Below are 14,831 nucleotides of genomic sequence, written 5' to 3' on the forward strand. Positions count from 1 at the left end.
AATCTCTCTCCTCTCAGTGCACAGGTGATGTTAAATATGCCTTCAAGTTAAATGAAATCACTGCTGAAGCCTCACTAAAGATTTTGTGCCCACAATGGGTTAAAGGCTTGTGCTTTTACTAAGGTAACATTACTCCAGTGTTTGTTACAACTATAAACACTGTAGCCTGTTCTGTATTCCCTGGACACAAGACATTTGTACTGTTCTACAGCTGGAAGTATTGCACTGTTGAGGCAGGGACAAGACAGGAATGTTACAGGCAGTGTAACATTATGAGCAGTGTAGGGGAGGTGACCATGACAAGGTGGGATTGCTGTCTTATGGCAAGCAGTCTTTAACAGAAATAGGAATCATTCTATGGAAACCAGAGGCACTCAACAGGATCTACCCTGATTAAACACCTGAATTTTTTGTCTTTTCAAAAGGATGCAGCTCACGTGACTGAGAGTAGGGGCATATTTACTCTAGAGTAATAGAGTTTTTGCTCTATTTTCAAGATATGCTTTTCTCATTCTGGGTTATTTAATCTTTAAAACATTTTCTTATTACAAGCATGTCAAATGCTATGAGAGGAGCTGGGAGTAGAATTTATTCTGTGAAGGAAAACCATAAATTTTAAAGGTATTTCTCTTCTTTTTCCAATGACCATGTGGCCTTATTAATGAGATTCATCCCATACAAAAGAGGGCTTTTAACAAATCTGCAAAGAAAACCATGTATTATTTATTCTTTCTCTGTTAAAGTTCAGCTTCCACTGTAGATTATGGAGCAGTGAATGTGAATAATGCACTCTAGGAAAACAACAGTAATACAGAAGAAACAGGCAGTTTTATACTGATGGAAACACAAAGCCAGTACTAGCTTTAACTGCTCCATTACTATACAATATTAAAGGAATGTGATATTAAAGTAGAAGAGCCCCAAAGGGGATATTTATTACTAAAGACTGACTTACAAATACAGATCAAACAGCTTTCATTTGTTACTGCAATGCCTGGAACAATGCATTCTTTCTTTGTCAAAAATGACAACTCAAATTGCAAGTGCCTTAGGTTATAGCAAATTAAGTGAAAACTGTTTTTCAGCACATACATCACAGTTCCTGTCTGTCAGAATAGGAGGGGCTGGGAGAGCTGGGGATGTCCATCCCCCAGAAGAGAAGTCTCCATGGAGATCTAAGTGCTGCCTTCAGTATCAGAAAGGGGCTGTAAGAAGGAACGGGACAGACACTTTAGTGGAGTCTGTTGTGACAGGACACAGGGAAGTGGTTTCAGACTAAAAGGAGGGAGATTTAATTTGTGCATAAGGAAAAAGTCTTCACAATAAGGGAGATGAGACATGAAAACAGGTTGTCCAGTGATGCATTGGATGCCTGTCCTTGGAGACAGTTAAGGCCAGGCTGGACCAGACTGTAAGCAACCTGACTGAGCTGTGGATGACCCTGATCACTGCAGGGGAGTTGGACTATCCCTTCCAACACTAACAGTTCTGTTGTCCTATGACTTGGCAGCTTGAAGAAGGTAGGGATTAGAAAGTGCAGCAGTGAGGAGATGCTCGGGTGAGGTTTGTGTCTTCCCTCTACATATAACAACAGCTCCAAAAGAGAAGAGATGGGGGCAGAGCAAGTGAAATATTTGCCCAAAAGGCAGCAGGAATCGTAAGTGTCCACTAAGGATAATTGCACAGTTCATGCTTTGTTCATAGGAGGCCTGACAGGAAGAAGGAGTAGAGTGAGAAGACTTGGAGCTTTGCATTCAAAACACTAAGCACATGTAAAACATGACATTTAGACATTTAATTCACACATTTCTAGTATGGTTATAATCAGTTATAATGTCTACAGTTCTTCCTATTGCTCTATGGCCAGAGATGAGGCCAAATTTAGATGAAAGCTTAATCATTAAAGAAACTAAGCTTGAGGCTTCAAAGCACTGCCCAGATCGTCAGACAGGAGACCAGCCTCTCTGGGAAACAGCTTTATTTCCAACATGTTCTTACCCTACATCCCTCACTACAATTAATCAGTGCTGGGAAAGCAATTAAATGCCACAAATCTGGGAGACACACCCAGAGACAGTAGGAAGAGGTAGCTAGGAAATGTCTGTCTGTCCACTGTCCATCTGTCAGAGCTTTTCCCTACACAGTCTGCCGTGCCTTGCATTCAGTGCTTTATGCAAGGGCTAAGATTTAATGAAACTGATAAAATCTAAAAGTTTGGAGTATGGACATAATGCCCAGACACTCATACAGAAATTTTCCAGCTAATTGGCATTGATTGTTCAGAGCAGGTCCTATTCCTTACTTCTGCTGTGATCCCAAAGGCCCTGAGATCCCATTGCTATCTCACTTATCTCTAGCGCTTGCACTGAGAGGTCTGCTAGATTTGGAGTGCAGAAGAACATCTTTCAACTGAAAATTGAAAGGCCTGTTGCACTTTGTCGGGATTTTCCAAGACGGCAGAGACAAAAGTTCTAGGAAAAAGAGAATGACAGCTCGCCCCAATTAACTCTTCCCATTGCACTGGATCAGTGTTACTTTTATTTTTAAGGATGTTTTATTTTAAAGGATCGGTGGCTGTGGCTGATCTGCCAGCCATCAGCAGTACAGTTTGCAGACAAGTTTTATGTCTCCTAACAGATTGCTACTATCTCAACAGTGACTTGCAAATTACTCTTTAAATGCCTTTGCTCCCTCAAGTAAGAAACCAAACTTTTTGTTATGACAGAGAGAGGCAGAGTAGATTTTATTGCCTCTGGAATGCACTGTTTGACTATTTTACCTCCCTGAAGCATTCATGATAAATGTAGATACAAACATTCCCTCAATGAATGCCAGATTTAATGAAGCCTCTGCAGAGAAACCAACCCTAACCCCGAGCGCCTGCTGAAATCCACCCCAGGCACAGAGGAATGCCAAGTCTGTGCCCAAATGTATATACTGCCTACAGCATTCCTTGCATTCCTCTGTGATTGCTAACATCTGGACCCTCATTCCAGAAACTTTTGTGTCTCCAGCACCTTCCTCTAAGCAGAGCATTGGCGAGGTCTGCAAAGCAGTGCTCACATACGCTTCAGTGATGAGCACTTTCTGGGGACATCTGCAGGGTTGAAGGGCAATGTGGCATTCTGTGATCAGATACTGGGAATTTCCTTCTTTGTGTCATGCTCTGAATGTGGTTTTGAGGTTCGAGGGGACTTGGTCTCTGGCCTTCAGTCAGATGCCTGCAAGTGATTTTATTAACAATAGCATGCCTATAGATGGGCAGTAATGGAAAATAAATTACTGAGTTGTCTCCAGCAATTGCCATGAGACCTACAAGATGCTCTAAAATCCCACTGGATTCTGCATCTTGCATAGAGTCCTGGAAAAAATAATCATCATTCTTCAAACACTGTGCCACTAGCTGCACGCATAGATCATAACACTCATTGAATTACAGCATGTCTGGGCTTGGAAAGCACTTCACATCCCCCTCATCTCCTGCTGTGGGCTGAGTGCCTCCCCATCTCTGACTGCTCAGGGCCCATCCACGGCCTGGGGCAGCTCCAGGGTTGAGGCACCCACAGCTCTGGGCACTTCCAGGGTCTCACTGCCCTCCGAGTGAAGCATTTCTGCCTGACACCCAATATACTCTCCCATCTTCTAGTTTAAAGCCATTCCTCCTTGTCTTGAATATGTTCTGAAAGAATTACCAGAGGGTTATGGGAATTGCCTGCTGGATATTTGACTGTCACTCTTCAGATTCCTCCAGTTTGTTTCTATGCAGTATTTTTCAAAAACCTCAGCCACATAAGCTCCTCCCTGAGCTTTTCAGATTTTTGTCCTGAAAGTCTGAGAGAAAAAGGCAGAAAAAGTGGCAATAAAATTTCTGCATTCCCAACTCGGCCAGCACGTTAACTTAGTGTCACTGCAGTTCACTAAAAGCACTGAGTGAGTCTCCCTGAAATTCAAATTGCAGCCTAAGCAAAGCATGAATGAATGAATGTAACACTGGAAAAAATAACTGTTTGGTAAACAACAACAGTGACAGATTTAATTACACTTCTAGGAGCGGTCAGGAATGGATGGACTCTTTGGCGGCAGTGTTGCTACTTGCTGCTTTGAAATGCAGTTTCTGAGCTTTATCCTATATGATTTCTCATATCAAAGAAGCATACATCAAAAGAAATGAATGATTTTGTAAATACTGCCCAAGTCAGCTTAGGACCTTCTGGCCTATTTTGACTGCAAAATTTTTATGAAAACACATAAGTTCTCCAGACAGAGGAGAATCATCACCACTGTTATCTTACCTCCAGCTGAGCCACAGTTGGGAGAGAGCTGTCCATTGGAGCATGTGCACATGTTTGGCCGTGAACAAAATCCATCACCACAAGAATTCCTGCAAATTGCTAGAGGAAAAAAAAGGAGACAGTGATTAACACAATCTCAGAGTGTTTTCTGATATTTGGTATGCCCAGGATATGGTTAATAATTGCAGGACACCATTCATTTGCAGTATGTGCTTACTGTGCTTCAGAACATATCATGATCAAACACAGGTACAATGATGCTTTTTGTTTCCAATAAGAATCTCATTTATTTATCCCATGAGAGCACCCTCCGAAGGACAGACTCCTTCATCACCCTATAGCTCACCTACAGAAGTGAGAATCATCAGCCAGTCCCAAGCCCCTTAATGTACTGTAGAGGTGTGTGTCAGCACTTGAGAGTATAATAATGATCTATTTCAAACAGGAAAAATACCTGTTGAAACAGAGGTGTGATCTACACAAGTCAGCATTCTGCTTTAGAAATGGGATACTGAAAGAAAGATGAAAATTCCTGCCTGTGGACACTTTCATATGATAACGTGCTTACAATGGCAGTACCTAGCTCTTGTCTAGCAGCCAAAATATTTCATCTCAATAAAGACTCTAAAATTACTTTCTCAGGAGTCACTAAAACTTCCTATGAGCAAACACGCAAGCTGTCAAGCAACAGGGAACAGCAGCAGCTTGGCAGAAGATAAAAGGCTATACACTAAATAGGACCGATTGCAGCAACCCTGCTTTAAACAAGAGTATTAGAGACATGAACACCCACCAATCCCTGCTCCTACCCCAGTGGATTATGAAATGCCTTGTCATCTGCTGAAGCATGCAGTATGTTTTCCTTCCCACGTGGCAGTGAGTTCCCTTGGTGTACTTAACAAGAAAATGGATACTCACGGACAATGCACTGGTTCCCTCCAGGCAGCGTTTTCCAGCCAGGACAGCAGTAGGAGTGGAACCTTGAGCCACAGACATTGGGTCTGAAAATTAAAAACAATTTTTTCCTGTTTCTGAAGAGTGCCATGGGATATTCAGTACATATCACTGCTGCATGAGAACAGTTGAGTAGTCTCTTAAATGACATTTTTTCTGAACACAAGTGGCAATGAACTGTTCCTATTAGCAGCCTGAGAACTACAGCCTAGGGCACTGAATTGTTGCCTACTGGTGATGCAAGCAGGTGGAAAGGGCTCAGCCTGCCAATTATTGTCAGATGCCTGGTGTGACCCCAGCAGAACTGTACTCATTGTTAAACGTAGAAGAGGGCAGACAGCACAGCATGTGAAGTTTGGAGTAAGAATGTTCTGCAGACTCAAATACGAGCCAAAAACTAAGTACAGCTACCCCAAACTTCCTGCTTAGCCCACAGCTACGTGCTCAATGCACATGCATGCATGCAGATCTTTGCCCCTTCAGCTGCAGGAGAAAGAATATACAACGTGAAGTCTCTGCCTTCTTCAGAAGGCTCTGCACTGTTGTGAAAGGACTGCTTTGTGCAACGTCCTGAAAGTAACACTTCTGCCATCCAGTAAGATCCACAGCTAATGAAACCTTGGCTACATGTAATGTGTGCTTTCCAGACAGCAAGCACAACAGCCCAGGATTTGTCTCCCCTATGTCATGGGTAACCAGTGTGCCTCAGTTGTTGCTGGCTTTCAGAAGTGGTATTTCCATTCCTTCAATCAGAGGAAGACAGAAGTGAATGAAAATTGCTGGAGCTGGGGTAATTCTCAGAGCTGCTCTGGTCTGTACAGGGAATGTTCCCTGCTGCTCAAACATTCTCATTCTTGATGGCCTCACCATCTTTCCAGGAAAAAAAAACAAAAACAAAACAATTTAAACCACTGTAGATGGTTGTGAAAGACATGTTATCTGCCCAGCACTCACTGACTGCTGCATTACCAGTAACATCTCCATGGGCACAGGGTCAGTCCTGACTGCCCATCCATACCCTGGGGTACCACCAAAAGCAATGCTGCACTTCCAAAAGCACAACTGCACACTCTCACTTCCGTGGTACTTTAAGCCTATTTATCTTGGGTGCCAGTGATCTGAGAAAACTCTTGTAAGGATTTGTGGAACAGATCTCTGAGATGAACTCAGAACAACACTGCATCTATCAGTCCCCAGATTTTGCTTATCAGCTCCTTAGAAAGACTGCTAAACAGCAGTTTAATTTCACAAGAAATGACCACTGTCTGTTCCTATTTGTAAGTACAGTCACATGGCATCTGTCTGTGGTCCATATATAGCACATTTTCTCAAGCAGTGACCAAAAATGGATGCACATAGAACAATATAAACATAAGAAATAATTTCCCCCAGTATGGCCCTCAATTCTACATTTTCAGTCAAGGATGTCCTGAGATAGATTTGATTTCTATGCATGTAGTAATCTTTGGTGAATGTTTACTCTTTGAACTTCTCTAGACTCCTCTTAACAGCTTATTATCTTGTGGGTAGCACTATAATTTCATTTAGAAGTCCATCAAGCTTGCCCAGACTCCTTAGCTTTCCTTCACCTCTTTTCTTTGCATTTTCTAGGTATCCCAGGTGACTATAAAATCTCTCGGCTGCTTCACAGTGCACCTGTTTTGGGTGAAACAATTCTGACATGTTTCATGGGATGAACCAATAGTTGCTGCCCTTCTTACGTGCTACATTTAGTTTTTATTTATCTTCCAAGATTCATTTAAGAAATATTTATGGCGAAATCAAACCACTCAGCAACAGACTTGGACAATTCTCAAAACTTCTGTTTGTTCAGCTTTAGGAATGACAATTGGCACTAATAGTACTCTAGATAAAGATGGTAAAGGTGCAGGAAGAATTTGCTGACTCCCATTTAAGCCAAACTCCTTTTCATAAAAATCAATGGAAGTATTATCCTGTCTTAGCAGCGGCAGAATCAGGGTCATAATCATGAAATGAACACACTGCTTTTTTCATGGATCTGCTCTTTATATTATTTCTAGTAGACCTAAAGTAACAGTGGAAAAAAAAATTAAACTGATTCTGGTAAAAAAAAAAAAGTAAAAGATAAAAAAATCCCGGTGTTTGTCACACAGAGTATATGGACTGATATTTTTGCTGAGTAAATAGGAGAGTTAATAATTCCCAATTACAGAACAGTAGATGCCACAAGACACATGGGACTTGGTGGTGGTTTCCCTGTGCTTTGCTCCTAGCAGGACTCCAGGCCAGTGCAGACTGGTTTTGCCTATGAACAGAGCAGCTCTGTGCTCTGCTCATCTCTGGCTGTTCACTCCAGTTGGGCATCATCCTCTCCATAAGCATTCCACCAGCAACACGGATTAGGAAAGCAATGCCAAATGCAAGAGCGGAAGTGGTGCGATGGTGAGATCCCATTATGCAAGGACAGGAGAGCTGATAACAGCTAATAATTACTGTACTAAGATGCTTGCAGAACTGCAACATCAGGGATCAAGCCAGATTAAAGTGCTGCTGGAAATCATCTGCTCTGTGCACATCTCATGATTTGGAAAAGCAGTGAAGCTGGTCTACACTGTGCCCAACTCCCTCTGACATTAAACATCGTCACAATGTCAACTTCAATTTAAATGGCTGACAGAGTACAGAATCAGCCCGAACCTCCCCCCACAAACACTGTACCTGAGCTTCCAAGCTGGGATGTGTGGGGAGTTTAGCTTATCCACACCCCACCAATTACTTCCATCTTCTGCAGTCACAGTGTGAACTTCCTCTCCATTTCCCACAACTCACTGAGATTTCTCTCTGTCTTTTTGCACAGATCAGAGCAATTGAAGAAGAGTTATGATGAAAGTATGCATGCCCTTCTTTTCAAAACATTTCATCTTCATCCATCTTCTCAATTGCAGTGGCCATTTTCTAATTAATGGGCTTGACATAATTAGTTTTGTTTAAAGTCAGGCTATAGCTGAGCCTTTATTCTGACTTGAAAAAAAAATAGGCAGCCATGAACTTACAGGAAATCACACTGCCAGCAAACAGCTCAGCTGGCTGCAGACTAATCATCTTTTCTTTCCCCATTGTTAAACACATTCTTGCTCTTGGAAACTGTTCAGTAGTTCATTAAACTAATAATCCTATTCAAATCCTACTTCACAAATGGATTTGTCAGTGCTGTTCCTTCCAGGAGACAGTGATTCTTAATTGCCCCTACTTTAATGGATTTAAGGACAGATTAAATCACAGCTTTGGCTGTGATTTATTGCTCCATGTTATTTCATTATTTGTAAAGGTATTGGTGAATAATACACTTGTTTACTTGCATTTATTTCGTTCTTTGCATTTATTTCATACTTTCCCCTTCTTAAAGGAGATTGGGAAGGGAATGCAGCACCATTTTCTAATAGAACCATACACAATCCTGCATTTCAGCAGTGGCGACAGAAACAGTGGGTCACCTTCACTGGTGCAGATTTGTACAAGTACAGCATACAGCTCTTGTTCATCACTGGTGAAAATGAACAGCTAATGGTGCTGACTACACTGAAAAAAAGTGTTTGTAGCTCAGAATTTGCTCTGTCAAGTAGTGTTTTTGTGCTCTCTGTGTCTTGTTTCAATGGAAATAAATAGGAGGCATTACTTTTGAAGTGACCTACATACTAATTGACTATGGCTTCATATAAAGCCTCTGGGCACCAAAGCAGAGTAGATATGCAATACTGCTTGGGTTTAAGTAAGGCTTTCCTGGGAAACCCATGGGGAATTACTCACGCTGTAGGTATGTGTGCTACATGCAGCAGTAGGAAGGAACACCAAAGACATGCTTGCATATTTGATTCCTCCAGAGTTGGTAAACATTTCCCCGTATGGCAAGCTGGAAAGAAGTGGAAGACACCTGGGTCACATTTCTTTGTCCAGTTCAGGAGTGATCCTAATTTCCTGCCCAAATTTAAGTCAAACAAAATGTAGAGACAGAAAAATCTGTGGTTCAATCCACTCAGGACAAAAAGGGTCACAGAAGAAAACTGGTGGAATATGAACCAGTTCTAGCTTGTTGAAGTAGGTTGCTTTAAGATCGCTAATGCATACATTACGAGGCACGAGCTCAGCCACTGTGCTCTGGCAGTGCTCCTTGCATTGCCCACCATCATTCCCTCCCTAACAACAGACTGCCCTCCCAAGAGCCAAGAAACAATGAATCTTCAGCTACCTTAATTTGTATTTGCTGAGATGTCTTTAAAAAGATCTTGCACATATCCCAGTGGAGCTTTTTCTCTTCCTACAGCAATTGCTTCAGAGGGCATTAGGAAAGCAGAGGAAAAACCAAAGAGCCAGTGGTGTGGTCCTTAACTCTCAGCAGGGGATCTGGAGCCAGACACTTCAGACCTGGTCCCAATCCTGCCTCAGACTTACTGTGTGGCCTTCAGTTGCTTACATAACAGATAATTTAGTATTGCTTTACTGCAGTGTTGGCCAACCAATGTCTGAGGCTTCAGAGAAAAGTTTTCAGAAGTCACTTCTAACTTGGGACCTCAGGCTCTATTTTTTAATGTGTATGGCATTTGGATGCTTCAGGCCCACCAAAAATCAGGAAAATTTAAGCTCTAAGTCATTTTTTAAAACAGTATCTGGTTATCTAAATCCCTGAGTTTCATAAGATCACTGGTGTCTAGTGACCTTCCCTCAGATGGAAATACCATTTCTATGCTTTGCCCTTCCTTCTTCCCCACAAGACTACATAAGACAGGGTAATCAATGAACACATGAACTAACTCCATTTCTTTCTACCTGCATTATGAAAATTGTGATCAATCACCTCTAGCCCTGGGCAGCCACAGTCTCTGCTCTGGCAGACTGTCATCCTATCCTTTGCAAGAAATGTCCTTCATCCCTTTAATCATAAAGATTTGGAATATTTTATCTGAATGCACTCAAAGATACCTGAAAGAATCACAGTAGAATTTCTTTTAGATTTTATTGGAAGATACACAGGGTAGCCCTTCTCTGTGAGTGAACTAATGACTACTTTTGGTAGCTAGTTTTGAGAAGAGCAGACCCCTAGGACAGCTGTTGTCCATCATTTCCAAAACCACCATATCAGAAACAAGCAGCTACATGCTTTTGAATTCCATGAGCAAATGTTGCAAACACCGTGACCCTGCCTGCTGCAGCTCTACTGCCAAGCTCTGTGTCCCAGCCCTAGCCCAAACATGCACATTTGACTGTCTGGACTGAGAGCATGGCACTCCATCCCATTCAAGAAGCATTCCTGAGCAAGTTCTGGAGGATTCTGGCATGCTCCAAACTTTGCGCGTGTATCACGTTCTGCTCTGTTTCTGCCCACTAACATAGGAACACATTCCAAGAACTACAGCCAGGCAGACTTAAAATAACCCAGAATCAATTCTAGGGCCAGGAACCATCTTGAGAGCTCCAGCACAAGCTTCAGTATTCTTTAACTGAGCCCCATCTCCCTGCTCAAGTGGAAAATCCTCTCTGAACCAGCTCTCATACCAATTTTTCTACAGATGAGGCCACAAGCCCCAACTTTACTTCACAACAGATGACTTAGAGTGTACACTCACCCATTAGCAATAGTAGAGAGAACAACTATCAGTGTAAAAGCAGCCAAGAGTATAACCCACAACATCAGTTGGCAGCATGACAGAGGGTGACTCCTGGGTTGCAGTCTCAGTCAACAACATCCTCACTGGTGATGGAAAGACCAGCCAGAGACATCCTTCAAGTAAATGTTCAGGATTCCTTCCACCTGCTGGCAAGATGTTGATGACTCCTCACAGAACTCTTGCATGAGCCCCAACTGATCAAAGCAGAGTAGCTCAGTGCACAGCACTCTATTCACATAGCAGTCTGGGTTCTTTGCCCGCTTTACTATTCCCCTTGGCAAGAGCTGTCCTCCTACCTTATGTCTGCAAAGCAGATTCCCTCCCGAGCTCAAGGAAAGGGCAGAAAAGCAATTCTGTAGGCATGTTACTATGTGCTATAATAATAAACCAAATTCTGCTTTATAAAATAGAAATGAACATTAAACATACCCTCGTAAAGTGTCTTGGCCTCTTCTTCTCACTCTGTGTGCTGGCTGTCTTTCCTCATAGCCTGCAAATCTGTCTGTCTGCAAGTCCCCTTCATATTGACCCCGGGCTTGTTTCAAATACAAAATTGCTGTACATCCCAGCATGAACCTGGCCAGCCACAATACCCCCATGATGGCACAGATTCCACGATTCCTGGCTGCCCTGAAATCTTCTTCCAGCTGGAGGGTCCTTGCTGCCTTGGTGGAGGATGGATTTTCACAATAGCCCTTAAATGCCAAGGTGCCTTCCTGCCGTTCACTTTCTAGAAGAAAAGACAGAAGAAAGAGAAACAAAAAAGTATTCTCAAGGGTTTTCACATTTTTAAAATTACTGTTTACTCCAGGCTGCCTCTCCCCAGAGTTAATATAGTGAGGTCATACAGTCATACTGAGTGTGGCTCCCTGTACATGCAGACAACATGCTCACAATGTCATTTCCCACCATATCATTGCCAAAGCCCTCCTTTCCCAAGAGCTGGGAACCAAATGATATCCAAGATTCTGCCCTTACATCCATTTTCCTCCCTTTCTGGTAAGAAAATTAAGAATGACCACAGAGCATCTGTCCTGGAACCCTGGTATCAGGTTATGCTACTGAATTCATCATGTTACCTGAGTTAGAGGAGCAATATGAGATGCAGCGCCATGAAGCAATGGATCAGCACTTCAAGGAAGACTGGATCCTGTTTATGGAACAACTTCCCATGCCCCACTGTACTCTATTCTAGCCAGGCCAGGGCATGGAATAGAGATCAGCTTCTTGAAAACAACCTTCAGATACCTGGAATTTTGAGCAGTCAGAGGGAATGCTAGAAGACACATCAAAGGGGAATGTATGCCAGTGCTGAGGTAGGCAAAAAGGTCATTGTGGGCTGGAGGGGAATATAAGATTTTTATCTGAAGCTAGAGAATGAAGACAGTGCATTAAGCTATGCCTGATTTCCATGATGGTGAAGGGACAGATAAAAAAGTGGAGGGCTGGGCACGATGGGAGGTATGTAGGAGCAGAGCCTGCAACTGCCAGCACACCTTGGGGTGAAAACAGAAGGGCCAGCTGTCATGGGCTACATGCCTGCACCTGAGCATACACATCAAGGAGAGCCCACCATCAGGGTTTTGCCCTGAATCACACCAAGGCAGCCCCAAGAGGTTTTCTGCCCCATGCAAGCCCATGTAGACCAGTCCTGATCACTAGAGCCATGTTTCCACCCCAGGGATGCAGAGACATGGGGAGACACGGGGAGAAACGAGGTCCTGCGAGCACACTGAGGACACTGCTCTGGACCAACAGGGCATCCCTGCACAACCTGAGGTGTGGACGTCACCTCCTGCCATGGGACACTGAGGTTATGAGGCACAACTGTCTCTGGAGAAGCTCTGTTTCAGTCTTTGGCGTCACCTGGGTCTGATGCGGCAGTGAGAGCACAGGAGAAAGCCCTAGGGCCTGGGGCACAACTCTCTGCTCCACCCAGCCCCAAGAGGAGCGCTTTGGGTCCTCGGGGCCGCCCCAGCACAGGGAGCACGGCCGGGACGAGGGCGCAAGGAGCGGGCAGAGGGGAGAGGCGGGGTCGGGGCGAGCAAAGAGAAGCCCGGGGATGTGCAGAACGCACCGCAGAGAACCCCAGACTGCACCCCTCGATCCTACGCCTTCTTATTCCTCGGCCGGCCCGCGCTGCCCCTCCCATTCCCCACATCTCCCGGCCCCGTGCTGGCACGTCGAAATGAGCGCTCAACTCCTCTGCTTCCCACCCCCGCGCTCCGGGGCCGGGGTCCCTTCCTTCCTCCTCCCAGTCGGGGGAGGGCCAGCAGGCAGCTCTCCCTCCGAACTCCGATGCGTGCTCCTCCAGGGAGGGGTCCCACCGGCCTCCCCTCTCCACCCAAAGTGGAAATATCTGGGACAGACAGGGCCCCTCAACTCCCCCTGCCCTTCCCCCCAGCTGTCCCACAGCAGCACGTTCCTGCTCTAGCCCAGTCCCACAGCAGGCGCAATCAACCCAGTAAAGGCAGAGAGTGAGCCTGAACCAAAAACAGACAAACAAAAGAACAACCAAAAACAAAGAAACAAAGCAACTAACAAAAGAACACCCAAAATAATGATAATAATAATATAATAAGCCCTCCCAGCTTCAGAGCAGTGTCCTAGCTGGGAATCTCAGCTCTTGAGGGCATGCATTTTTCAGGCTTTTAATATCTAAAATGCAGTGAATGAGAACGACGGAGTGGGAAGGAAAAGGCAGGGCAGGGAGCAGAGGCAGAGACAAAGAAACGGCCCTTCCTGCAGCAGCCCTGCTAGTTCTGCTGCTGCCTTGTTGCACATGCCTGTGCCAAAGCCTGGGATGTGATTATCTTCAGCAGGACAAAAGGGAGAGCGTTTACTTTTCTCCCAGAGCTTTATAGGTGGCACACACAGGGAAAAGAAGTCATATTAAAAAAAAAAATATATATATATATATAGATATAAATATATACACATCATTTTTTTACACTTCGAGAGATTTCCAAGTTTCATGCAGAAACTTAAAGTGAAGGAACTTCATTTCCTCACAGAGAACTGAGAAGCATGACAAATGATCAATGCATAGACACATTCCGTGAGAGCATTAACACAGTTCTTACTGAGAGTAAGGAAAAGTAATTTTACGCCATCAAAAGAGAATTTTGAGAAAGGCTCAAAAACTACTTCGAGCTCTGAGAAATTCCATCAAGCACCACTTGTAAGAATTACACTGACAAAGCAAAGAGAGAGTCAACCACTAAATCAGATTTAAAACTTAGCTGCAAGTTTGGAAGGAATCAGGAAAGCCATCTCAAAAAACCATGTCTCTGAGTGTGCAAATTAAATTAACACCCCCAAAAACGTGCAAAACACAATAAAATACAGTTAAGGCAAACAAAGAATTGCAAAGTCGATTACAGATAGAAAGAAATCAGATCTTAGCTACGCAGGTCTGGATTTAGTCTGAAACTGTTTAAATACCTTTACGTCCTGGAACTGGTGATGTGCCCAGAGCTCCTTTGTTTAGTGGAGATCTGGGCAGAAAAGAAGGGAATAAAACCCTCACCCTTGAAGGAGTGAAGAAAAGGTACAGCCTAATCCAAATTGAGCAGGGGGAGGGCCTTGCAGCGGAGGAAGGGGTGCAGGAGGAGTGGGAGTAGCAGGAGGACAACCCTACCGCATTCTTGAGCCAAAAGTTTTTAACTTCAAGGAGGGGCTGAGGCGAGGAGGGGGGAGGTTGGATTTAGCTTTTGCATGCAGACGTGGTTATCACCTAACCGTTCCTCGTGAGCGAAGGGCTCCTTGGCTCACTTAATTAGTGAGCACATTCAGTTCAGCTGGATGCAGTGACTCCTTGTCCCAAATTTAGGCTGGAGCTGCAGGAGGCAGAAGGGCATTAGTAACAGTGACTTCACATCAAAACGTTTGATAAAAACAATAATAATAAATAAATAAATAATTAAAAAGAATCATTTTC

At 43.8% G+C, this 14,831-nt stretch overlaps 1 protein-coding gene across 5 annotated transcripts in view; it reads right to left on the reverse strand.

Moving 5' to 3' along the window:
• Positions 1-14,621, reverse strand: part of FBN3 (fibrillin 3) — a 59,886-nt gene extending 45,265 nt beyond the window's left edge. The window contains exons 1-5 of one of the 5 annotated variants that reach the window (XM_072357569.1): positions 14,532-14,602; positions 14,336-14,421; positions 11,321-11,621; positions 5,211-5,293; positions 4,293-4,391 (exon numbers count right to left, since the gene is read on the reverse strand). In XM_072357569.1, coding sequence (XP_072213670.1) covers positions 4,293-4,391; positions 5,211-5,293; positions 11,321-11,621; positions 14,336-14,421; positions 14,532-14,536 — 574 coding nt within the window. In that variant the 5' untranslated portion in view covers positions 14,537-14,602. Of the gene's footprint in view, positions 1-4,292; positions 4,392-5,210; positions 5,294-9,035; positions 9,139-11,320; positions 11,622-11,970; positions 12,106-14,335 lie in introns of those variants that run through there. The other 4 variants (XM_072357570.1, XM_072357571.1, XM_072357572.1 and 1 more) reach the window with 4 other exon arrangements.
• Between the last annotated feature and the right edge of the window lie 210 nt (positions 14,622-14,831).

This window comes from Excalfactoria chinensis, chromosome 26 (genome assembly GCF_039878825.1).
Source record: "Excalfactoria chinensis isolate bCotChi1 chromosome 26, bCotChi1.hap2, whole genome shotgun sequence".
NCBI classification, from domain to species: domain Eukaryota; kingdom Metazoa; phylum Chordata; class Aves; order Galliformes; family Phasianidae; genus Excalfactoria; species Excalfactoria chinensis.